We start from the raw sequence: 27763 nt of genomic DNA, 5'->3' as shown, positions 1-27763 counted from the left end.
AAGTTCCAAGGATAACAGCCTTGGAAGAAGCACAAAGGTGGTTCAGATGCTCACCGAAATGGGGCATCTATTCAGAGGCAACAGAATGGGGGACCACAGGCAGGATAGGGTCAGCCACAGGCTAACCGACAGAAGAGGCCATTTGGTACTTTCCAGGGTAGTTGTTACACTTGTGGAGAGTATGGTCATACCACCAGGCAGTGTCCTAAAGCAGGACAAGGACAGGGACAGAAACAGTATGTGTAGCAGGGACAGAGGGCGCCAGTGCCTCTACCAGCTCCACAGGTTCCACGGATTCAGGGACAGACACCACAGCAGTTGCACTATGGCAGGGTGTATAACCCCATGCCACAGGATGTTCAGGCACCTCAGACTATTGAGGGTAAGTTTCTTATTCATGGTTTGCATGGACGTGTTTTATTTGATACGGGTGCTACACACTCATTTGTAGCTAAGACTTTTGTTGCTTTGTCTGGGATGAGGACGAAGGTATGCACTAGACCTCAGGGTATTTTTACACCATTGGGTGATACAGCTATTATACATTAGAGTGATGGGCCTGTGACACTAGATATTGGCAGACTCAGATTTCTAGCCAATCTATTGGTCCTGGACATGCACACTTATGATGTGATACTTGGGATGGATTGGTTGTCTCACTACCATGCCCAAGTTGTTTGTTTTGATAGATCTATTATTTTTACCATACCTGGTCAGGATATGTATGTAATAATTATGCCACGTTCTAAAGGGGGCGGTAGCACCTATTTGTTCCATGTGGAGGAGGAAAATGAGGAGGGGATTACTGTGTCATTGGATAACATACCGATTGTACAGGATTTCCCGGATGTATTTTAGGAGATTTCAGGGTTGCCACCTAGTCGCGAGATCGATTTTGTGATAGACTTAGCTCCAGGCACTGCGCCTATTGCTAGGGCACCCTATAGGATTGATGACTTGTTTGATCAGTTAAGGGGAGCCACATATTTCTCCAAGATTGATCTGTGTTCTGGGTATCATCAGCTGAGGGTCAGGGAGCAGGATGTTCCTAAGACAGCATTTCTCACGCGATATGGTTCTTATGAGTTTCGAGTTATGCCGTTTGGGATGACTAATGCACCTACGGTATTCATGGACTTAATGAATAGAGTCTTCCGGGCTTATTTGGATCAGTTTGTTATTGTCTTTATTGATGACATCTTGATCTATTCTCGGTCAGAGGACGATCATGCTAGACATCTTCGCATAATCTTGCAGACGCTTCGTGAGCACCAGTTATATGCCAAGTTCGAGAAGTGTGAATTTTGGCAACGGGAGGTGAAATTTTTGGGTCACGTGGTGTCAGAAAAGGGGATAGCAGTGGATCCGGCCAAGGTTTCAGCGGTGGTTGAGTGGGGACAGCCTACATCACCTACTGAGATTCAGAGTTTTCTCGGTCTGGCAGGATATTACAGGAGATTCATCCAGGGGTGCTCCAAGATAGCAGGACCACTCACTTATCTGATCAAGAAGGGTGTACAGTTCGTGTGGGATGAACACTGTCAGCGAGCTTTTGATGAGCTGAAAAGGAAGCTGACTTCTGCACCGGTTCTGGCTACTCCGCAGAGCGGGATAGAGTATCTTATTTACACGGATGCTTCGTTGCAGGGTCTTGGATGTGTATTGATGCAGGAGGAGCGACCGATTTCTTATAGATCTCAGAAACTTAAGCCTCATGAGCTTAATTATCCAACACATGATTTGGAGTTGGCAGCAGTGGTCTTTGCCTTGCGTATTTGGAGGCATTATCTATTGGGTGAGTCCTTCAGATTATTCAGTGATCACAAGAGTCTGCAGTACTTGTTCACTCAGCGGGAGCTAAATATGAGACAGCGCAGGTGGTTGGAGTTTGTAAAAGACTATCATTTTTCTATACAGTACCATCCAGGGAAAGCGAATGTAGTGGCGGATGCACTCAGTCGCCGACCTGTTGGTAGTCTTTCTGCTCTATTCACTACTGAGTGGAATGCTTTAAAGAGTGTGGATGAGTTATCGGATGCTTTTATGGCTTGCATGGTGGTTACACCTTCCATCATTCGCAAGGTTTTACAAGCACAACTCACCGATCAGCAGTGTGTCGACAAGGTCGCAGAGATAGCTTCCCGAGAGGTTCCATTCTACTATGTTGAGGTTGATGGAGGTTTAAGGTACAAGGGACGGTTAGTGGTACCTTCTGCTGATAATTTGAGGAAGGATGTGATGACTGAGACTCATCACTCTGAGTTCTCTATTCATCCAGGAGGCGATAAGATGTATCAAGATATGAATCGGCAGTTTTGGTGGGCAGGTATGAAGAGGGACATTGCTCTTTTTGTTTCTCAATGTAGTACTTGTCAGATGGTTAAGATTGATCATCAGAGGCCGTCAGGAGCTCTACAGCCACTACCAATTTCGGAGTGGAAATGGGAGAGCATATCTATGGATTTTGTGGAAGGGTTGCCAAATTCTTTCACGGGGCATAATTCCATATGGGTCATTGTGGATAGGTTGACCAAGTCAGCTCATTTCTTGCCTATTTGCACTGACTACACTTCGGAGCAGTTGGCGAGGCTTTACATTTCAGAGATTGTGAAGCTACATGGCATTCCATTGTCTATTATATCGGACAGGAATTCGAGCTTTGTATCTGGATTTTGGAAGAGTTTTCAGCAGGCTTTAGGTGCGGAGTTACACCTTCGTACTGCTTATCATCCTCAGACTGACGGACAGACTGAGAGGGTGAATCAGATTATGGAAGATATGATTCGGTCGTGTGTTATAGATTTCAAGGGCCACTGGGAGGAATATTTGCCACTTGTGGAGTTTGCTTATAACAATAGTTTCCAGAAGACTATTAGTATGGCACCATTTGAGGCATTGTACGATTGACCGTGTCGGTCACCTGTTTGTTGGATGGAGGTTGGAGAGAATCGATTCTTAGGTCCTGAGTTCATCAAGGATACCTCTGAAAAGATTGCTCTTATTCGAGATCGCATGCGTATTGCCCAAAGTAGGCAGAAGAGCTATGCTGATCGTCGTACTCGGGCTTTGGAGTTTCAGGTTGGGGATCAGGTTCTACTCAAAGTGTCTCCTATGAAGGGTGTTATGCGCTTTGGGAAGAAAGGGAAGTTGTCACCGCGATTTGTTGGTCCATTCATGATTACGGATCGCATTGGAGCTGTTGCTTATCGGTTGGCACTTCCGGATACTTTGGATCGCATCCACAACGTGTTTCATGTTTCCATGTTGCGGAAATTTCTTCGAGATGAGGATCGGTATCAGCATATCGATTTTGGGGAGATTGCGTTGCAGCCGGATGCAACTTATTTAGAGCCACCGTGTCGTATTGTCGACCGACGAGATCAGATTCTTCGTAATAAGGTTATTCCTTTGGTTCGTGTTCAGTGGAGTCATCACAATGAGTTTGAGTCCACTTGGGAACGAGAGGATGTCATTCGCTCACGGTTTCCTGAAATATTGGAAGAAGGTAAGAGTGAATTCCGAGGACGGAATTCCTTTTGTTAAGGGGGAAGAATGTAATACCCCTAATTTTAAAAAGGATATTCCTGGTATTTAATGGTATTTAATTTATTATTTAAGTGCATTTTATTTGATTATGTGTCATTATTTTTTTTATTAGGTGCTTAATTGTTTTCTTTTGTGGTGATTTAATTTATTTAAATGATATTTATTTTTAGTTATTTGATTGAAATTACTTGTTAGTGTTTTAATTATTTAATTGGCATTAATGGTTTAAGTGTAATTGGTTTAATTATTCTATGTGTCTTATTTTATGTGTGTCTTATTTGATTTAATTGGGTTTACTAATTATTATTTTGTTCAATTAGATTATTTGTTAAGTATTTAATGGTGAATAGGGTAAATAGGTAAATACATCTAACTAGGGTTTTAATTATAGTATAAATTAGGGTTTTATATTATAGCCGTCGTAGGTTTCTACGTTAATTGGATGGGCCGGTTAGGATTGTGAGTTGGACTTAAATGAACCTAGGGTTTAGGAAAACTCAATAAGTATAAGGTAGATGTCTGTGTAGGGTTTTTTTTAAACAAAGCACACGTTTTGTGGAAGTGGAGAAGGAAAAACGCAGTTTTTCACATTCTGCCAAGGTTTGATCAAACATCCGATCCCGCTTCGTCCGTAGTCCGATCGAGTTGAATTTTGGAGGAGAGGTTCATGACTCTTAAATGATTTCAGGATTAATGAAGATTAAACCAAACTAAAATGATATCTGTTTTGCTATGAAACTGGTAGTTACAGTAGTGTTGTATGCTTGTTCAACCTAGACTAAGCATGTTTGTGGATGCATTGTGGTTCTGTGGCTCACGTTTTTCCTTACCACTGCTAGTATAAATTATTGGAAGGATGGGTCTAGATGATAGCTATCTTAACTTCTGTAATAGCAACTGTTGGAACTTAAATACTAGAAGGATTTGAGTTTAACACTAGATCGGTTTTGTGGAACACTATAATTTAAGCATGTCTACATACATACTGTGAATATTGTTTTGATGCTTACATTATCACAGTTAGTATCAACTGTGGAGGTTAGGATTTTGTGATACATACCCTACATATCTGTATGTCATTTGTAAGGTGTTAAATGGAAGTTTTAATTAATTCTGTCTTTATATCAGATTAAAGGGAGCAACTTAAATTGGGCATGTATATGTTGCTGTTGTGACCCTGTTTATCAATGCTTATTTTATCACTGCTAACATTGAATATTGGATGTTGGAATTTAGTTGATATATACTTGGTTTATTGGTATTCTTGACTACTGGAGGGTTGGAAAGTAGGCACCGGTATGGGACGGTGGCATACTAAGGATGTGTTTGGTTTTTTAAAACAATACCATTACCCACCTACTTGGAATAAGGATGGGATTAACTAAAAGTTAAGTCCCGTGGATTTGTATTGTCATGGCAACTACTTGTTGAGCGGCAATACCAGGGATTTTGGATGGATTTTATATATGTACTGTTATGGTGCCTCGGTATGAGCTTGAGCCTCAAGATCGATGGCTAGGGAGCGTATATACATCGGGATGTGTAGCTGACTACAATGGTTGGAGATGTACCCTGTTTAGGTATAGGTACATATGCCCACTTCGTGTGCGTTTTAGCATGTTACCTCTATTCAGGTTGAGACCGGTCTATAGTCCAGTGAGAGTCCTTTAGTGTGACTATATATATATTTATGGACTATTAGCTATTATTGAATTGTTTAGGATGTACATGCGTATCGGGTCTCTATTTGGATTGTAGTAGTATAGAACTTGCGCGTGGGCCTGACCCACTTCTATTTTTCAGGTACACGACAGTTCCAGGCTTAGACGTGTTCGTGCTGAGCAGAGGTCTCTATTCACTCTTCCGATGATGTAGGGCTCTCTCTATAGTTTTATTTCTGGACGTTTATTACAGTTGTTCTATCTTCCGTTTGGATGTTTAATAGGGGTCCACTAGAGATGGATTCCCAAGTTGTAAACTGATGGAGTTTTGGAGTTTGGGTTTGATGGATTTTAATAATTATAATATTTTGCGGATTCTATTTTTAGTTCCTTCCAGCTTTAATTTCATTTCTTAATTTATTTTGTATTCCGTGTTCATTATAAAATATTAATTGTTTGATATTCCCTCGGGTTTGGGCCTGGGCCTGATCAACCCGTGTCTCGGATCCGAGGGGTATCACAACAGGACACTCATTAATTAGGGGATATTGCAACTTTAATAAAGGGTTATTTTTTACGAGCCTTACCCAGCTCGCCCTTTTAATAAAGGGATATTTTGCCCAAGCTTTATATGCTTGCCCTTTAATAAAGGAGTCAAAGTTTTTCACTTTCGTGGACTTATCATTTATGTTTGCCTTGCTTTGTGACTATGGTGGTAGTGACCTGTCAAATTTGAAGTTCGTGTGACTAAGCTTGGTTCCAGGTTGAAAAGACCATCATTAGTGCTTGATGGTTAAAAACCTCATGGGACCACCTTAGATATAGTAGACTCATTGATTGTAGAAACTTTACTGGACTTAGAGTCATTCCCGGTGTGTAGAGACTTTTTCAGAGGATCGGGCACTGGTCTTGGACGACTAGTTTCCCCGAGGGGTCGCTGAAGGAGAGAAGCTAGAAACCCGATTAGCTCGATGTACCAAGGTTGGTACGTTGATCTTCTAAACCTTGTCATCATATGTAGATCGACGATTGATATCGTGTGATCCATTATTCTGCCCCCGATGGTGGGATCTTGGGTGATGACCCATTCTATAGATGTTATACAGCGGACGGGGTGCCTGGTGTTGCAACAATTTACAATTGTCTAAAAATATTAGATTGTATTAGAAATGATTACTGAAAATTAATCTGTCATGGATTATCATTCCAAAATTCTGCATAATCTGAAGTCGATAGACAATTCCTGCAAAGAAAGAGAGGTGACGACTGTCGTCTAGTAGGTGTATGCCTTACTAGTAGGTAGAAACCCCCTTGTTGGTAGTGATCTTTTGATGGGCGGAGACCAACTCACTTATGTAGGCGCAGAAGGACCAGGCCTTAGTCTTCAACGATCAAGCCTTGGTAGTTGGCTGCTGCCAGATATGAGATAGAGTTTGGTCTTAGACGACCAAACCTTAATAGTGAGAGGACTAAGCATCTCTAGATGGAAAACACCACATTGGACTGTGTAATACCCCTAGTTTTCAAAAGGATAAAATGGGTATTTAATTTTGATTTTTATTGCATTTTTATTTAATTTAATTATGTAACTTATGTGTTTTGTTGCTTAATTGATTAAGTGTTTAATTGAAATTGGTTATATGGTTTGCTTTAATTGTTTATTTATTTTGTTGTACTTATTTAATTATGATTTAACTTTATTTAAATTAATTGTTTATTTGTTTTAATTTAGTTGGTTGATTAATTGGTTTGTTTAATTAAATTAGTATTATTTGTTTCAATTGTTTAATTAGGGTTTTGTTTTTGTGTAGTCACGTTTTTTATATAGCCGACTTAGTATAGAATTAATTATTTCGTCGGTTGTATTCTTGTATATACATGTAAAACTAGGGTTGAGTTTTATAAGCCTATATATACACATGTATAATCTGTTAAGGGTCTCAGAACCCAATACACGTACTAGAGGCAGAGCAAAATAGAGAGAGGTTTAAGAAGGAAACAGAGAGGAAACCTAGGGTTTTGGCAAAGGAGTGTTGGTTCATGTGTTGAACCAAGGAGGAAACAGAAGAGTTGAGGACAGTAGGAGTCACCAGAGAATCTAGGAAGATGACCGGAAAATTTAGGAAGACGACGCAGAGGTTTTGAACCCAAACCTCAAAGGCAAGTTCTAATCTTATCTCTCTCCCTTTGACTTATATTCTTTGCATCTCTAGTACAATTCCAAGTGTAAATAAAGATCTAAAATCAATCTGGTTCGCATGCTTGCACTGTTTAATTAACATGTGTTCATGAACTGTAAATTGTTTGTTTTGCATTCTTTTTACATAATTTGTGAGTTAAATAATGTAAATTGATGGATAAAGAATCTCATTAGTTCTAAAACATTAAAATTAATCTGGTTCGCATGGTTGTCTACTTGAAATAGTATGTGTTTATGAATGGTTAAGTGATCCGGTTTAATTGTTGATTGACGTTGGTCATTGATTAATGAATTTAATTAACTTTGGAACACACTAGGGCTTAATTTTAATCAGTAGAAATCATTGGAGTTAAGGACGGATCAAACTAGACGTCACCGGAGAAGACGTAGTTGAAGAGAAGAAGCAGAGAGGAGAGGAGGAAGTTGGAGGCGGCTCCAAAATATTTTGGAGCTGGCTCAAAGAGACTTGGAGGAGGCTCCAAGTGGTTTGGAGGCGGCTCCAACTTATGTTAGTTGATATGCTTAATCCCATACCATTGTTTCATGATTTAAACATAAACTTCTTAATTCAATTACTAAGTTTAAGAACAAGCAACTTGAATTGTCTATAACAAAGTCGTCACACAAACTTCCTTAAGTGTTCTCAACCGTTCCTACCTATGCATAACGGAGAGTTATCATAACTGACATACTTATTTTTTTATAACATTGTGACATGATTTAAACCTCAAATCCCATAAATCAATTGCAAATTAAATATAAGTAACTTGCATATCCCAACCAAAATAGCAACTTTTTGAAGAGTCTCCTACTCCGGTCTACCTTTGCTTCCTAGGTTTTATTCTGTGCTACCGTAACTTCTGAGATGTTAAAATGAGTTTAATCACTACTGAACAACCCCAGAACAACCCCTAAATAAATCTGGAATCATTTGCAATGTCGTTCTTTTGTGGGTAAAGTGTTTACCTTATTATCTTTGTCTTTATTATCATTTTTATCTTTATTTATTTTTTATTTTTTATACCAAGGTCATTTTATAAATTGCCTATGGTTAGTTTTGACATAAGGTTTTTTATTATGATAGTTCTTGTAGGTCTTACTTTTGCGTAGATTGTATTTTTTAGGTTTATTACGCTTATAATAATTTTTTCGAGGCATACAATCATACTGGGGTGGAAAATCTATTTGTCTACACGTATAATAAAATTGTTTTTTGATTTGTTTGGATTTTTTACGTTGTCTACATTCTGCTTTTAATATGTTATACACATGATTAACTCTATCTTTTATGGTTAACGTATCGCGTCTAGGATTTTCTAACCATTTTTCCCATATTTTAGTTCCTACACTTCCGGGTAACTTCTGAAGATACCTATCGAGTAAGGTTTTATCTCATGTTTTACCAGTGGCTGCAAAATACTCGAAAAACTTATTGGTGTAGTCTTTTATGTATCTAAAATCACAAATCTGCAATAATTCTAAATTACGTAAAGCTTCGTTTTGCTTTATTAAGGTGTCATCTAATAATCTATCTTCGCCAACTAATACCTTTTTTATTAGGCTGGTAAAGCCTTGAATTGTAAAATTATCTTGTAAGAAGGCATAATCATTGGGATAGGTTACTTTATAAGACTACCACCAGTCATGAATGGTTCCTCTTAATAAGGTTTCACAATAGGTTAGGGCTTGAGTTCTATTGTCAAAATTGGTCAAAATAGATTACCTAATACAATCTTGTTCCCAATTTTCGATTACTTTTGCCCAATCTTAGGGATCGTGTCTTGCTATGTCTAATATTGTTCCTACTTGTTGTGCTGGTATATTTTGATATTGTCTACGATATTGTGTTAATGTGTACATATCTGGTATATTTCTATTTTCTACATAAGTTTCACGTGAGGGATTTAATCTTAGTCCAGTAGTATAGTCGTCATTTATGGTATTACTACCTGAGGCGTTAGTCTTTCTTTGGTCAGTCATTTCTTGGTTAATTGACTTAGATTCTGATCATTCTGGTGCTTTTCCTTCTCTATGTTCTATTACATTTAACTCTTCTTTTACTGTGTTTAACTCTGATGTTGTATAGAAAGATTCAAATCATACGCTTAGAATATTTTTCTTAATATCATCATTATTTCCTTGTCCTAAGTAAATACTTTCTATAAGTTTGTATTTAGGTTCTGGATACTTGTCTTGCAACGTTTCTAACTCTAAATTATCAAAATCGTACATTATTTTATCTAGAATTTCATCTTCCAATCTATCATAAAGGACATTTATCTCTTCAGGAGACTTTATTTCTATCAGTGTAGTTAAAAAATCTTCTTGGGGTATCATCTATTAAATTGTCTTGTCTTTTATAATTACTAAACCTTATGCTAGCTTCTGCGCTACTTGTAACATATATCATATTATTTTCGGGAATCTTTTTAGGTGTAGTAGTAAGTTTAGGTAATTTCTATTCTATTCCTTCATGGGTAATACTACTTACTTTTCTGGCTTCTATCATCTGGACATATTTTCTACTATAAGGTTTAACTATTTCACTAAATTGGGCTTTAAATTTTAAGTTATACTGATTAACTGATTTTTCCATAAATAAAGTATTAACTAATAGATTTTCAAATTGTCCTGTCATATTGTATCATTTTGTAGATATAGCTATTTTAATATGTTTACTGAATTCTCTAGTAGTCATTATGTAATTGAGAATACATCATACTATTGTTGCATTGTTGGCTAAATCTATTTCGGCGCTGGCTATTTGTGCTTGTTGATGGTTATTCCATCGGTTATCATAAATATAAGCAAATGCTCTAGTTCCTATCTCTGCTCTGTTTAATCCTACTAATCATATCATTATGACGCCTAAATGCATGAGTTCTAAATTATTATCATTTAATTCTTGGCATGCTTCGAGTGTTATAAGGTCTAAAATAATTTGATTGTTAACTGCACTTATTTTCCTTTGATTAAAATGATTGTATATCTTGCTCTTGAAGTCTAATAAATTATTGGAATAAAGATTAACTTTATTTTTAACCTTTTTCATTCCTTATTTTATATATTTTTTAGCATCATGTTCATTATCATATAAATCTTTTACTCTCATTATTTCTTTAGCTTTTCTGAGGATAATGGCTATTGTGGTATTTGCTTATGAGGTTGAGGTTGTAGTAAATTTACACGCTTGGTTGTTGCAGAAGATGACTGATTATTAGTTAACAATTTTTATTCCTTTATTTTTTCTGATAATTCAGATAATTTTTTAGAAGATTATTTGGGAATACTTTCTTGTATCACTTCTAATTTTTCTTCAAGTTTATTAACTTTATCAGATAACTGGAGTAATAACTGAATTAAAAAGTTATTTTGTCTAATATGTTTATCAGTTGATTGTATGTCTGTTTTAAAACTTGTAAATCCTATGGGTTCTTTATCAATTTTGTAAAGGTCAACTAATGCAGTTAGATAATTAGGATTACTAGTGCTCATAAAACTATTGTAATAACTTTTGGATATCAGTTTTAAGGGATTTTAAGTAATCTATAATTATTTTTTGATTTCAGCAATATTTTTAATATCACAATTGATATCTTTAATTGCGACTAATATTATCTTGTTATCTAAATTATTTAGACTAGAATTCTGTACTACTTATTCTTTAATATAATCAAGATTTTCTCCTAATCGTTTTATAGAGTTATCTAAATTATTAAATTCTATTATATTCATAAACTAAAATCGTTGCCGTCTAGTTTCTAAAATATTTTGTATTAATATAATTATAGATCTAAGTTCTTCGATTCTTCTTTGTAAACTATGCGTTGTGTCTCCTAATTCTAGTGCTATGTAGCAATTCCTAAGTGCTGTTTGATAAAATTCTAAGACTTAAACAAGTTGTTCTTTGGGTAAATTGTGCATAAAGTAAACTTGTAGGGGTGAAAATATAATTTTAATACTAAAGGATTCAAATAAAATACTTTGATTTTTAGTTCATGCGATGGTAAATAAGCAAACTATGTTCATGTTCATGTATGGGTAATATAACTTTGCTGGTACCACTTATATGTAAATTTCCCTTTAAACAAACCACAAGTACAAAACCGCATAAAAACAGAAAAGAGACCCTAAGAACCCTAGATCTGATCCATCTTCTTCACAGCCAAAAATGGCGAAAGACAATGCTCAGCTAAAGGCCGCGAAGCGCCTGTACCGGAACGCCGTGGAGGTGGGCAACCAGCAGGAAGAGGCAAGGTGGGCGAACGTGATGGAAAAGATCTTCCAAAGATAGTTGATCGTCATTGTTCAAAAAAGAAATGCTAGAGGCTTTAATGGAATCGAGTGAGTTAGCCATCTAGTTAAAGATTTCCTCTGCATTTTAAATACCAAATGGATTCCACTCATCTCAATACATTTGTGAATCATTTTAGTTTTGGTATTTTGTATGCTTTTTAAAGATTCTTTTGCATTTGATCTGATATTCGAGTGAATAATTTGTGCAGATCTGATTCTATCATGGTTTTAAACATTGGCTTAAATTTTACCTTTTAATTTTCCTTTCTTCTTCATACCAATCTCAAACCCTTGACCTAGGGCTTGGGAGACTAGTGTGGCGTTGGATACTTGATAGTTGATTCAGGGCCACTTTTACTAAAAAAAATTGAATTATAAATCTAACGGCTCCAATTCTGGTTAAGCAAGTACTCATCCCTTTTCGGCATGCTCATAAATCACTATTCCACATATTACAGAAAGGAAATTTGACCCCTTTTTAATTTTTTTTTTTTTTTTTTTTTTTGATGAAAATAATCATTACATTACATTATTTTAAAAGCAGGCAAAAAATTAGATCATTTAACTTTAAGAGGAAATATTCTCTTGATTTTTCTAAGCAACCAGTAAACCTTTGTTCAAAGTTATTTCAGCCTTGATTCATAGACAAAAATTAAAAACATTAGAGAAAAGAAAAAAATTAGTTAGAGAACATTGTACTTAAGATGGAAATAGAACATAAGGTGTGAATAATTGGAACTACATGTGAACTACTGGAAAAAAGTAATTTGATCTTTTCTTTCTCTTTCAATTTTTGACCAGTTGATGAAATTTGAACCCCTATATACAGTAGAACTAAAAATCAGGCAAAAAAACTTAATTCATTTAGCAATAACTAGAACTATTCTCTTGAGTTTTTGGATGAATCGCTCAAATCTTTCTTCAAATTTATGACAAGTTCAGGTCATAGATAAAGTAATGCCAGAAAAACTAGATCAAGGAAAAACAAAGAGGAACTAAAAAGAAAAACTATATGACGCTTACAAAAGAAGTAGAACTGGGAGGTACTGGGATGTCTTTAGTTCCTTCCAGCACAGATAAAACTTCCTTCATTGATGGGTGGAGTTATGGCTCATCTTGAATGCACCAGAGACCTACTTTAACCATTCTCCCGAGTTTTCTCTCGTCAACTTGCTCATCACCCACAAGTTTACACACCTCATCAGCGTAGAAACAATCATAAACCCATTCTTCAAGAACAGCTTCATCCTTTGAAAGGCTCCAATCGACACTCCTCCGGCAACATATGATCTCAAACAACACAATTCCAAAACTGAAAACATCTACTGTAACTGTCACGGGCAGTTTGCAGTGCCACTCAGGCGCAACATAACCCCTTGTTAAAAAAATACTCTCAATATTCTTCTCTATTCTCTCTCTTCCCTTTCCACCTCCTCCACCGCCCCTTTTCTCTTCCATCTCACTCCAGCCCGTCTCTAAGAGCCAGTTTGGTACAATGCAAATTCATGGTGCTGAAATCATAAAAAAGATAGAATTTGACCATTTAAATGGTTGAAATTCAGAATAGTGAAGTTTATGTTGGTGAAATTCAAAATGGTTGAATTTTCATTTTAACCATTTCAATTAAGGGCAAAATAATTAAATAAATAAAAATAATAAGTCCACCCAAACTATTGGTTTTCAGATTTCTCTGAAGTTATGGTCATTGGCTGTTTATTGTTAGGCGCCTTCAAGAAAATCGAGTTTGGTCATCACTCCATCATTAATAGTAGAATTGAAATATACTATTGTTTGGAATTTTGATACATTTGTTTACTGTATTGGGATGTTAAATTATCTAATGTAACATGGTTACTTTAAAATGCTATGAAAGGAAAGCCACAAAGGACTGAGACGACAAAACCCAAGATGAAACCTGATGAGAGATTGTATGAAGTTAAATATATGAAACTGAGACTTCTATACGTGTAAGATTGTAGGTACTCATTCAGTGAGTAAAAAAAAACCAAAAACTAGGATTTTAATCCAGTTATAATTTCTTAACTTCCTCAAATAGAATGTTAGAGTACATGTTTTCATATGGACAAAGTGTGGAAAATCTATTGGAATGTTTAACTCCTATGTTGATTCTCAGCAATCATCAAACTATTATTATGATCTTTACCCAAAAGGAAACAAAATTACATAATCAAATATCCGACCCCCTTAAAACAAACTCATTTTAACTAAATCTCACCTTTTGCCTTGCAAGAAGAGGACTCAAGATTAAACTGAGTTCAACCTGATACCACCTAATTAACATACTAGGACAGTGGTGTAAGAACCTACAATTCAATCAAAAACTCATCTACTTTTGTGATAATTTTAGCAGGACAAGTAAAAATGCAATAGGTTCTTTCTACAAAATGGTTCGAAACCGATTGTAAATTTGTAACAGAGTAATGGAAGTGATAGCAGAGCATCCAAAGGACAGTGTGACTGACTTTAGAGTTTGAATACAAATACTTTATCAAGGAAAAACAAAGAGGAACTAACCAAAAAAACTATATGGCACTTAGAAAAGAAGTAGGACTGGGAGGTACTGGGATGTCTACAGTTCCTTCCATCATCAATAACACTTTCTTTATTGAAGGACGAAGGGATGGCTCATATTGGATGCACCAGAGCCCTACTTTAACCATTCTCTCCAGTTTTCGCTTGTCAATCTGCTCATTACCCACGAGTTTACCCATCTCACTAGCGTTGAAACAATCGTAAACCCATTCTTCAAGAACAGCTTCATCCTCTGGAAGGCTCGAATCTACACTCCTCCTACAACATATGATCTCTAACAACACAATTCCAAAGCTATAAACATCTGTTTTAACCGTCACGGGAAGTTTACAATGCCACTCAGGCGCAACATAACCACTTGTTCCTCTGATCCTGGTAAAGGTCCTAGTCTCATCAGGCTTTAGAAGCTTCGCCAATCCAAAGTCAAAAATTTTGGCACACCTGTACTCATCCATGAGTATGTTTTGAGGTTTGATGTCACAATGGATGATCTGCGTTTCGCACTCTTCATGCAGATAAAGAATGCCTCTAGCAATGCCCAGAGCAATTCTAATTCTTTCATCCCAACTTAGCCGATTTTCAGGTGCGAAGAGTATATCTGCAAATGACCCATTGGTCATGTATTCATACACCAGAAGCCTGTTAGGCCTACCAAGGCAGTGACCAAGCAGCCGGACTAGAAATTCCCTTTCCCCTTCTGCTAACATTGTCTCGAGTCTCTTCACAGCCACCATTTTCTTATTTGACGACAGAGCACCTTTATATACCTTCCCAAAAGATCCACTACCCAACTCTTCCTTGAAACCATTTGTTACTTGCTCTAGTTCTGCATACGTGAATGCTCCTGGAACAACATCCGCACCTAATTCCACATTCCCGTTCTCAGAGATCTTCTTATATGCCCACACACGATTTCTATATATAAGGACTCCAGAAATCACCAACACAACAATGCCAAAGCAACAAGCAAAATACTGATGATCAGAATGTCCAATCTTATCCTTTTCTTGGTTGGGACACCATTCATGATGGGTTTAGATGTTCCCTCCTTGATGAAAGCAACTGTTGATTCAGTCATCAATCTTCTTCCATATCTCAAAGGAAGCCTCAGCTTTCTGCACTCTGTGCCCGTGTATAGTGCAGCCTCACAGTTACAATCCTCCAAACAGGCTTCTTTGCAATCTTCTGCAGTTGGCACTGATGATAACACCGAGTATTGATAGTCTTCCTGTAATACCCCTAATTTAAAAAGGATAGTCTCGGTATTATTTTAATAGTTTTAATTACATTTAATTATTTAGTTGTTTTCTTGGCTAATTGTTTACTTGTTTAATTGATTTAATTATTTGTTTAAATTGAATTGTATGTGATGATGTGTATTTATTTATGAATTTAATTGTTTTATTTTTATTTTTATTTTATTTTTATATTTTTAAGAAATTGGATATGGATAGTAGTAATTGACCAATCAATTGGGTTCCATGGACTACTTGAATAAGGGGTTTAATGGGTACGGATAATTACCCATGTATATGTATATTTAATATATATATATATATATATATATAAGGAAAGTCCTTTAATAATAATCTGATATATATTTATATATTATATATAAAAAGGAGTACACATAGATTATACGTAACATATATTTAAATTACCTTTTTAGTATTTAAATTTTATTTTATTTTAGTTTGTCTTGGAATGGAAAAAGGATTAGGGTTATTTTAGTTGCTTATAAATATATAACTATAAAGTTGTGAAAGAGGTTAGAAAATATATCACGTACTATATTTTAGAGAGAGGAAGAAGGAAGAGGAAGGAAGAGAAAAAAAGGAAGAAGGAGGTTAGGGTTTTTATCAAATCTCTAAATGCAAGTTTTAATTCTTCTTTTCTCCTTTGATTCGTACTCTATGCATGCTAGATTACTTATAGGTTCATTGAATAAATTAATTAAATCAAATTACATGAATTAATTTAGGAATTTTAGTTTGTATTTTAATAAGGTGGCCTTAATTTTTTTATTTATTGTATTTTATCTTTACATAAATTGTTGGTTTAATGAACAGTTTTGTCTTTAATAGATGAAATCATAATTGGTTCATAAGGTGCGCGCCAAACGAGGAAGTTACTTTTATATACATTTTCATAAGTCAATTTGAGCTTCTGTACGAGATCAAAATCTGCTATTCTTTACACCTTAGGCACGCCGAACGAGAAAGGAGTAAACAAAAGTCAAAGATGCATCAGTTTTATTAATGGAAATTTCAATTTTTTTTTTTTCTTTCCCTTCTTAAGACATACACGCTGAATGAGGGGAATCAGTATTTGCATGAATCAGTTTTGCATGTAATACATGACATAAAAATCTATTTTTTTTTATCAAGCATGCACATCGAACGAAACGCAAATACTGTTGGAGTATATGCCTGAAATCAGTCAGAAGTTATTCATTTATTCTTTTACATGAATTATTTTTTTTAAAATATTATTTTGATGAAGGCTGGGATATTAAACTGATATTTATTATTTTTTGATTGATGGATCTGAATTTAAATATTTATTTAATTTAAATAGATTCATTAAGAGTTGGAATGCATGATTTAAGTTTACATGCTTAGTAAGAAATTTAATTAATTTTTTAAAAGGATAAATTAATTAAATATGGTTGAATTAAATTATTTTAATCAATTGTTTAGATTTAAATTAATTTAATCAGATTATGGAGATGTACAATTTAGTTAAAATGCATGTTAATTTCTTGTGATGTAAATTAAATGCATGCTATTTGGAATTTATGTTTTTGCTCAAGTAAATGCAAAGGATGTGTATATGATTTATATCATATTTATTTGGATTGTTATATGTAAACATTATTGACATTATCCTTGAATTTGAAACTTTTATTTGATTATGATATAGATTAATGCACCATTATGGGATGGGGGCATATTAGAGACGGATTAACTTAAGAGTTAAACCCTACCTATTTTAAATAAGGGAACGAATTAACCACAGTGTTAAGTCCTACTTATTCGTGTCAGGTTAACGGAATAGTTGGATGACATATTATTGAAATAATAATTGGATATGTTATTTTGATGGTTGGATAGGACGGATTTTACATATAGAATTATACGCCACGATATGAGCTTGATTCTCAGGATCAGTGGTTAGGGTGCATATATTGCCAGGGATGTGTAGTTAGATATAGTGTAGTTGTGTACCCTGGTAGGTCTAGGTACTCATACCCACTATATGTGTGTTTTGCATGTTGCCTACTATTCAGGTTGAGACAACTCTATAGTCTAGTGAGGTTCCTTTAATGTGTGTATATCTATATATGGACTATTTAGTTATTGTTGAATTAATTAGGATGTGTACGTGTATTGGGTATCTGTTTGGGATGTAGTAGATTTAGAACTTGTATGTGGGCCTGACCCACCATTATTTTTCAGGTGTTCGTCAGTTCCTGTCTTAGAGATTGTTCGTGCCAAACAGAGACAGTCATTCACTCTTCCGACTCTACGTAGGACTCTTCTTCATGATTTAATTATTAGTTTTATTTCAGTTCAATTATTTCAGTTAGGATATTATTAGGGGTCCACAAGATGGATTCACGAGTTGTGGTTTTAATTAATTTCTGGTATTAGAGGATTAGAAGATTTTATTATTAGATTTTTAATTATTATTTAGTTGAGGATTTTAAAATAGGGATTTATTATTTAGTTTCCTTCAGCTTATTATTTATTTATTTCATTATTATTCTTTTTGTATTCAAATGCTTGTGTAAATATTAATTGTTTGATATCCCTTGTATTCTATGCTCGGAGTTGATCACCCGTGGCTCTAGAATCGAGGGGTATCACAGTTGGTATCAGAGCACTCCAGGTTCAAGTGTCTCTAGGTATCTATCGTTTTAAGACTTCCGCGTAGCGTATTCTTTTATTTAGAGCCTAAGTTTAGGATTCATTGTATTCTTTATGGTTCGGTTAAATCGTACTGATGTCTGTCTTTCTATATTAACAGAATGGTTAATGCTAGAAGAAGACGGGACAATCAGAGAAACAAGCAACAAAGGGAAGCGGTCCGTAGGCAGCGTCAGGAGGATGAGGGTCAGTTCTATGAGGAGCATGAGGAAGTTCAACAGACTCGGGATCAGGGAGGAGATCCAGAGTTTCCTCCTCACCTCAATGACCTTATTGCTCGGGTTATAGAAGTAGGGGTAATCGCTGCACTTCGGAATCAGCCTCAAGTACAGCCGGCACTGTTACCAGCATCGGTTGTTCAGACTGATACTTGGGAGAAGGCCAGGAGTTCTTTCACAAAGGGGAGTCCACCTGAGTTCACAGGCTCCACCGATGCGAGAGCAGCTCATCAGTGGAAATTGGATATCGAGCGACATCTTCGTTTGGTTCATTGCACGGAGGTTCAGAAGCAGATGTTTGCCACCTTCAAGCTAGTTGGGGATGCATTACAGTAGTGGGAGTCGGTTACCACCGCAGAGGAGAGGATGGCATTGACTTACAATGAGTTCAGTGCACGCTTTAAAGAGAAGTATTTCCCTTATGCAGTTAGGGCAGCCATGAAGACTGAGTTTCTTAATCTGCAGCAGGGGAACATGACAGTAGCGGAGTATGAGCAGCAGTTCACACGCTTGTCTCTCTTTGCACCGGAGGAGGTGGATACAGAGGAGAAGAAGCGCAACAGTTTCGTCAAGGGACTGATGTGGTCTATCAAGAGAGCTATTACGGGTAGTCCAGCCTATACTACCTATGCTCAGGTGGTAGACGCCGCTTTACAGCAGTATCAATTGACCGTGGATATCAGACAGGCCAAGGGTGAGAAGCGAGGTGACAAAGACTCTGCTAATCAGTCAGCTAAGAAAGGGAATAGGAACGGACACCGACAGAATGACAAGGGCAAGTTCCAGGGACAGCAGCCTTGGAAGAAACACAAGGGTGGTTCAGATGTTCCCAGGGATGTGGCATCTATTCAGCGACAGCAGAATAGGGGACCATAGGCAGGACAGGGTCAGCCACTGGCTAACCGACAGAGGAGGCCATTTGGTACTTTCCAGGGTAGTTGCTACACTTGTGGAGAGTATGGTCACACTTCTAGGCAGTGTCCTACAGTAAGATAGGGACAGAGATAGGGACAGCATGTGCAGCAGGGGCAGAGGGCGCCAGTGCCTTTACCAGCTCCACAGGTTCCATGGATTCAGGGACAAACATATCCGGCTTTACCAGCGCCGCCGCAACCTCAGGGACAGGCACCGCAGCAGTTACATTATTGCAGGGTGTACAACCCCATGCCACAGGATATGCAGGCACCTCAGGCTGTTGAGGGTAAGTTTCCTATACATGGTTTTCATGGACGTGTTTTATTTGATACGGGTGCTACACACTCATTTATAGCTAGGTCATTTGTTGCTTTGTCTGGGATGATGACTTGGCTATGTAGTAAACCACATGGAATTTCTACACCGTTAGGCAATACAACCATTCTTCATGAGAGTGATGGGCCTGTGACACTAGATATTGGTAGACTCAGATTTCTAGCTAATCTTTTGATCCTGGACATACACACTTATGATGTGATACTTGGGATGGATTGGTTATTGCATTACCATGCCCAAGTTGATTGTTATGATAGGTCAGTTGTTTTCACTATACCTGGTCATGACATGTACGTCATCGTTATGCCGCGTTCTAGGGGGGTCACTAGTACCTATTTGTTTAATATGGAGGAGGAAACGGAGGAGGGGACTACTGTATTATTGGATAACATACCAATTGTACAGGATTACCCGGATATATTTCAGGAGATTTCAGGGTTGCCACCTAGTCGCGAGATCGACTTTGTGATAGACTTAGCTCCAGGCACTACGCCTATTGCTAGGGCACCGTATAGGATGGCACCAGTGGAGATGCGGGAGCTGAGGGATCAGATTCAGCAGCTACTCAGCCTGGGTTTCATTCGCATGAGGACTTCACCCTGGGGAGCACCGGTTTTATTTGTGAAAAAGAAGGATGGTTTACTCCGCTTGTGTATAGATTACAGGGAGTTGAACAAGGTTACTATTCGTAACAAGTATCCTTTGCCCAGGATTGATGACTTGTTTGATCAGTTGAAGGGAGCTACTTATTTCTCTAAGATTGATCTGCAGTTTGGATATCATCAACTTCGGGTTCGGGAGCAGGATGTTCCGAGGATAGCGTTTCTCACTAGATATGGATCTTATGAGTTTCGGGTGATGCCGTTTGGGTTGACTAATACACCAGCGGTTTTCATGGATTTAATGAACAGAGTCTTCAGGGCTTACTTGGATCAATTTGTCATTGTCTTCATAGATGACATTTTGATTTACTCGAGGTCAGAGGACGATCATGCTAGTCATCTTCGGATAGTCTTACAAACGCTTCGTGAGCACCAGTTGTATGCCAAGTTTGAGAAATGTGAATTTTGGCAGCGGGAAGTGAAATTTCTGGGTCACGTGGTATTAGAAAGGGGAATAACAGTGGATCCAGCCAAGGTTTCAGCGATGGTTGAGTGGGGACAACCTACATCACCTACCGAGATTCGGAGTTTTCTTGGTTTGGCAGGATATTACAGGAGGTTCATCTAGGGGTTTTCAAAGATAGCGGGACCACTCACTCATTTGACTAAGAAGGGTGTACGGTTCATGTGGGATGAACATTGTCAGAAAACTTTTGATGAGCTGAAGACTAAGTTGACTTCTGCACCAGTTTTATCTACCCCACAGAGCGGGATAGAGTATCTTGTGTACACAGATGCTTCGTTGCAGGGTCTTGGATGTGTTTTGATACAGGAGGAGCGACCGATTTTATATGGATCTCGGAAGCGTAAGCCTCATGAGCTTAATTATCCAACGCATGATTTGGAGTTGGCAGCTGTGGTTTTTGCCTTACGTATTTGGAGGCATTATCTGTTAGGTGAGTCCTTCAGATTATTCAGCGATCACAAGAGTCTGCAGTATTTGTTCACTAAGCGGGAGCTGAATATGAGATAGCGCAGGTGGTTGGAGTTTGTGAAAAACTATCATTTTTCTATACAGTATCATCCAGGGAAAGCGAATGTGGTGGCGGATGCACTCAGTCGTCGACCTGTTGGTAATCTTTCCGCTCAATTCACTACTGAGTGGAATGCGTTGAAGAGAGTGGATGAATTGTCGGATGCTTTCCTAGCTTGCATGGTAGTTACACCTTCTATTATTCACAAAGTTTTGAAGATACAACTCACGGATCAGCAGTGCATTGATAAAGTTGCAAAGATAGCTTTCGGAGAGGTTCCATTCTACCATGTTGGGGCTGATGAAGGTTTGAGGTACAAGGGGAGGTTAGTGGTACCTTCTGCTGATGAGTTGAGGAAGGATGTGATGACTGAGACTCACCACTCTGAGTTTTCGGTTCATCCAGGAGGTGACAAAATGTATCAGGATATAAAGCAGCAGTTTTAGTGGGCAGGTATGAAGAGGGACATTGCTCTATTTGTCTCACGATGTAGTACTTGTCAGATGGTCAAGATTGATCATTTTTAGGCCGCTAGGAGCTCTACAGCCCCTGCGGATACCAGAGTGGAAATGAGAGAGCATTTCTATGGATTTTGTGGAGGGATTGCCTAATTCGTTAAAGAATCACAATTCCATTTGGGTCATCGTTGATAGGTTGACCAAATCAGCTCATTTCTTGCCTATTCGCACTGATTACACTTCGGAACAGTTGGCGAGACTTTACATTACAGAGATTGTGAAGTTACATGGCATTCCGTTATCTATTATATCGGATAGGGATTTGAGCTTTGTATCAGGGTTTTGGAAGAGTTTTCAGCAGACTTTGGGTACAGAGTTGCATCTTAGTACTACTTATCATCCTCAGACTGATGGACAGACTGAGAGGGTTAATCAGATAATGAAAGATATGCTTCGTTCTTGTGTCCTTGACTTTAAGGGCCATTGGGAGGAGTATTTGCCACTTATGGAGTTCGCATATAACAATAGCTTTCAGAAGACTATTGGTATGGCACCGTTTGAGGCATTATATGGCCGACCATGTAGATCTCTTGTTTGTTGGATGGAGGTTGGCGAGAGCAGATTTTTGGGTCCTGAGTTCATTAAGGATACTTCTGAGAAGATTGTCCTTATTAGGGATCGCATGCGCACTGCCCAGAGTAGGCAGAAGAGTTATGCGGATCGTCGTACACATGCATTGAAGTTTCAGGTTAAGGATCAGGTTCTACTCAAAGTGTCTCTTATGAAAGGTGTCATGCACTTTGGGAAGAAAGGGAAGTTGTCACCCCGGTTTGTCGGTCCATTCATGATCACGGATCGCGTTCGAGCTGTCGCTTATCGGTTGGCACTTCCGAATCATTTGGATCGCGTCCACAACGTGTTTCATGTTTCCATGTTGCGGAAATTTTTGCGCGATGAGGATAGGTATCAGCACATAGATGTCGGTGAGATTGAGTTGCAATCGGATGCAACATATGTGGAGCCACCGTGTCGCATTATAGACCGTAAGGATCATGTTTTTCGTAATAAAGTCATATCATTAGTACGTGTCTAATGGAGTCACTATAATGAGGCTGAGTCTACTTGGGAACAAGATGATGTCATTCGCTCACAGTTTCCAAATATAATGGAAGATTGTAAGGGCGAATTCCGAGGACGGAATTCCTTTTATTAGGGGGGAAGAATGTAATACCCCTAATTTAAAAAGGATAGTCTCGGTATTATTTTAATAGTTTTAATTGCATTTAATTATTTAGTTATTTTCTTGGCTAATTGTTTATTTGTATAATTGATTTAATTATTTGTTTAAATTGAATTGTATGTGATGATATGTATTTATTTAGGAATTTAATTGTTTTATTTTTATTTTTATTTTATTTTTATATTTTTAAGGAATTGGATATGGATAGTAGTAATTGACCAATCAATTGGGCTCCATGGACTACTTGGATAAGGGGTTTAATAGGTACGGATAATTACCCATGTATATGTATATTTAATATATATAATATATAAATATATATAAGAAAAGTCCTTTAATATATTTATATATTATATATAAAAAGGAGTACACATAGATTATACGTAACATATATTTAAGTTACTTTTTTAGTATTTAAATTTTATTTTATTTTAGTTTGTCTTGGAATGGAAAAAGGATTAGGGTTATTTTAGTTGTCTATAAATATATAACTATAGAGTTGTGAAAGAGGTTAGAAAATATATCACGTACTATATTTTAGAGAGAGGAAGAAGGAAGAGGAAGGAAGAGAAAAAAAAGGAAGAAGGAGGTTATGATTTTTATCAAATTCCTAAAGGCAAGTTTTAATTCTTCTTTTCTCCTTTGATTCGTACTCTATGCATGCTAGATTACTTATAGGTTCATTGAATAAATTAATTAAATCAAATTACATGGATTAATTTAGAAATTTTAGTTTGTATTTTAATAAGGTGGCCTTAATTTTTTTATTTATTGTATTTTATCTTTACATAAATTGTTGGTTTCATGAACAGTTTTGTCTTTAATAGATGAAATCATATTTGGTTCATAAGGTGTGCGCCAAACGAGGAAGTTACTTTTATATACATTTTCATAAATCAATTTGAGCTTCTGTACGAGATCAAAATCTGCTATTCTTTACACCTTAGGCACGCCGAATGAGGAAGGAGTAAACAAAAGTCAAAGATGCATCAGTTTTATTAATGGAAATTTCAAATTTTTTTTTTTTCTTTCCCTTCTTAAGACATACACGCTGAATGAGGGGAATCAGTATTTGCATGAATCAGTTTTGCATGGAATACATGACATAAAAATCTATTTTTTTTTTTATCAAGCATGCACATCGAACAAAACGCGAATACTGTTGGAGTATATGCCTGAAATCAGTCAGAAGTTATTCATTTATTCTTTTACATGAATTATTATTTTTTTAAATATTATTTTGATGAAGGCTGGGATATTAAACTGATATTTATTATTTTTTGATTGATGGATCTGAATTTAAATATTTATTTAATTTAAATAGATTCATTAAGAGTTGAAATTTAATTAATTTTTAAAAATGATAAATTAATTAAATATGGTTGGATTAAATTATCTTAATCAATTGTTTAGATTTAAATTAATTTAATCAGATTATGGAGATACACAATTTAGTTAAGATGCATGTTAATTTCTTGTGATGTAAATTAAATGCATGCTATTTGGAATTTATGTTTTTGCTCAAGTAAATGTAAAGGATGTGTATATGATTTATATCATATTTATTTGGATTGTTATATGTAAACATTATTGACATTATTCTTGGATTTGAAACTTTTATTTGATTATGATATAGATTAATGCAACATTATGGGATGGGGGCATATTAGGGACGGATTAACTTAAGAGTTAAGTCCTACCTATTTTAAATAATGGAACGGATTAACCACAGTGTTAAGTCCTACTTATTCGTGTCAGGTCAACGGAATAGTTGGATGACATATTATTGAAATAATAATTGGATATGTTATTTTGATGGTTGGATAGGACGGATTTTACATATGGAATTATACGCCACGATATGAGCTTGAATCTCAGGATCAGTGGTTAGGGTGCATATATTGCCAGGGATGTGTAGCTAGATATAGTGTAGTTGTGTACCCTGGTAGCTCTAGGTATTCATGCCCACTATATGTGCGTTTTGCATGTTGCCTACTATTCAGGTTGAGACAACTCTATAGTCTAGTAAGGTTCTTTTAGTATGTGTATATCTATATATGGACTATTTAGTTATTGTTGAATTAATTAGGATGTGTACGTGTATTGGGTCTCTGTTTGGGATGTAGTAGATTTAGAACTTGTATGTGGGCCTAACCCACCATTATTTTTCAGGTGTTCGTCAGTTCCAGTCTTAGAGATTGTTCGTGCCGAACAGAGACAGTCGTTCACTCTTCCGACTTTGCGTAGGACTCTTCTTCATGATTTAATTATTAGTTTTATTTCAGTTCAGTTATTTCAGTTAAGATATTATTAGGGGTCCACAATATGGATTCTCAAGTTGTGGTTTTAATTAATTACTGGTATCAGAGGATTGGAGGATTTTATTATTGGATTTTTAATTATTATTTAGTTGAGGATTTTAAAATAGGGATTTATTATTTAGTTTCCTTCAGCTTATTATTTATTTATTTCATTATTATTCTTTTTGTATTTAAATGCTTGTTTAAATATTAATTGTTTGATATCCCTTGTATTCTGTGCTCGGACTTGATCACCCGTGACTCTAGAATCGAGGGGTATCACACTTCCCACGAGGTGCTAGGTAATGGCGTCATGGCGTACTCGACATGTGCTCCCTTGTCTTTGCAACTTGGTGCTGTGAAATTCCTCTCGCAGCCTGAACTCCACTTGTTTGGATCAACAAAATCGAATCCTGGAAGACATTTACACTCAGGTTCCTGATCCATTGTAGTACAAAACCCATTAAGGCCACATAGACCTTTAGGGTCACACTTATCATTTGAAGATTGCCATAGAATTGACCAGTTGCCTTTTTGATCCAACCTGTGTGAATAAAGCCGGAAGATACCATCCACATCAATTCTCATCAGATACATCATTCCTGTTTTAGGATATCCTCCTGTTGTTAGGTTTTGTAGGACGGAATTTGAGTTTAGCAAGTAAAGATAACCATCATCATCAAGATTGAGGGTCACGTTGTTTCCTGCTCCATCCGTGTTAGACGCCCAGTAAGCCATACTAGTTGTGCGCGGATTGTCATCCGCATACTGCACAAGGTTCCCATCCCCTTGCATCACGAGAAGAAATATTCCCTTGGAGTGGTCAGTTTCCGAAGCACTAGAGAACAAATCTGCCCCGTTTGAGAGGCGCTGACCGGGCAAAGGTGTGTTGGTTGGTTGCTCAAAGCTCTGCCATATGATCTGTTGATCGGAGTTATAGAGGACAAAATTGCCAGAATCAGGCATGGAAGCCGAAGAAGCGGATTGGACAAGGGTAGCTATATTAATGTTTTGATCTTGTGTTGGCTGCAAGAGTAATCGTCCATCGATAGACAAGAGCAAAGTGGCATTGCTGGGGACTACCTGCTGAGAGTCGTCTCTGTTGGCTGTCCAAACTAGAGTCTTTTCAGGAAATCCAGCAAGAAATATGCCAACCGCATAGCTATTGGCTTCCTTGTAGAAGCCGAAGGCGTATAAACCGGAACGGGATAACCAAGAGGAGGATTTGGTACTGGTGGGTGTTAGTGAAGAACCTAAGCTTATATTGGAATGTGTTTGTTGTGCTGACGGTGTATGCAAAGTAGGGAGAAGAAGAAAGAAAAAGATAGCAATTACCATCTTCTCTTTTCTGTTTCTTCTGTGTTCTCCTCTGCAGCTAATTGTTGTAGGAAACTTGCTGTTTTATACTACTATAATACAAATTCAGGGGAGTGTTCAACTCCAAAGGAGTCCTTAGTCTATTTTAGTGGAATGTAAAGTCTATAAAGAAAAGTCATGGAGAAACTTATCCAGTTCTTTGATGTATAAATCTTCCAACGGCTTGGCTTGCATATATGGTCTAATTTTTTTTTTTTTTTTTTTTTTTTGGATAGCGTAACTTGTATGTAATCTTCACGATAATAAAAAATAAAAAAAGTAGAAATTATTAGTGTCAATTATCAAGCTTTATATAAAAACTATAGGGAATAAATTTCTTAACTTCTTTGGTTTGAAACTTCATATGGCTATGGCGTATGATAGAGCAGAATGAAAATTTTTGGAGGTTAGGTGTTCATGTGAAATTGTTCCCTATTCAGTTATCAATTCACATTATTTCAGATTTTGAGTATAAATATGTGTACATTTGCTTAAAAAAAACCGAAGGAAAGTGTGGTGCCACTTGCAAACTACTCTCCATTTGTCTCAACTTTGTAAAAAATCTTTGCATTGTAAAAAAATAATCTTTGAATATAATTTACAACCTATGAAATACACAACTTTTACATTTGTATAAGTATGTATAGCTTGTACATTTGTACATTTGTATAAGTATGTGTTTCCAGGTGTGTATAAATAAATATGTGTCCATATACAAAATTTATATGCAATGTCTATAGCATACCTGTATATTTATATATATATATATATATAAACATTCCATTGTTTGGACTTATGATCTCTAATAGTATATTTTGGAATTTTTATTTTTTATCCTAACAGTAGGGGTGGCGATCCGAAGTGTACGAATCAAATTGGATTGCTACATCTACAGATTGGTAACGGACTCAAAAAAATTGAATCCATAACTCATGGATCGAATCATGAATTGAGTTGTTAAAATCTAATCTGATTCGTGATATATATATATATATATTCAAATAATGTATTAGTTAGTTTAATTAGTTAATGACAATTTAATAGATTAATGTTGATAAATTAAAATTTTATTTATTGGGCTATGGTTAAAAAATCAAATAATATTGAACTAATTAAGAA

General features: G+C 36.5%; 1 protein-coding gene and 1 pseudogene across 4 annotated transcripts; one reads left to right on the top strand and one right to left on the bottom strand.

The window, feature by feature from the left end:
- The first annotated feature begins 11504 nt into the window (after positions 1-11504).
- LOC132283681 (uncharacterized) lies at positions 11505-25435 on the top strand. 4 transcript variants are annotated; one of them, XR_009472095.1, is made up of 4 exons: positions 11505-11751; positions 17715-17785; positions 18286-19604; positions 25161-25435. XR_009472095.1 is itself a non-coding variant. In XM_059785680.1 (3 exons), the coding sequence occupies exon 2, from the start codon at positions 18770-18772 to the stop codon at positions 19277-19279; it is 510 nt and encodes a 169-aa protein (XP_059641663.1). In that variant the 5' UTR covers positions 11505-11751; positions 18286-18769; the 3' UTR covers positions 19280-19604; positions 25161-25435. The 4 variants fall into 4 exon arrangements, 1 of the variants encoding a protein (XP_059641663.1); XM_059785680.1 differs by lacking the exon at positions 17715-17785; XR_009472093.1 differs by lacking the exons at positions 17715-17785; positions 18286-19604.
- Positions 14162-26707, bottom strand: LOC132283682 (G-type lectin S-receptor-like serine/threonine-protein kinase LECRK1; annotated as a pseudogene).
- Between the last annotated feature and the right edge of the window lie 1056 nt (positions 26708-27763).

The sequence above is a fragment of the Cornus florida genome, unplaced genomic scaffold (genome assembly GCF_030987335.1).
Source record: "Cornus florida cultivar Cherokee Brave unplaced genomic scaffold, ASM3098733v1 CherokeeBrave_3.0.0_Hap2_Chr11, whole genome shotgun sequence".
Classification (NCBI taxonomy): domain Eukaryota; kingdom Viridiplantae; phylum Streptophyta; class Magnoliopsida; order Cornales; family Cornaceae; genus Cornus; species Cornus florida.
Note: the sequence above shows the minus strand (reverse complement) of the source record. Positions and strands in the feature narration are given on the sequence as shown.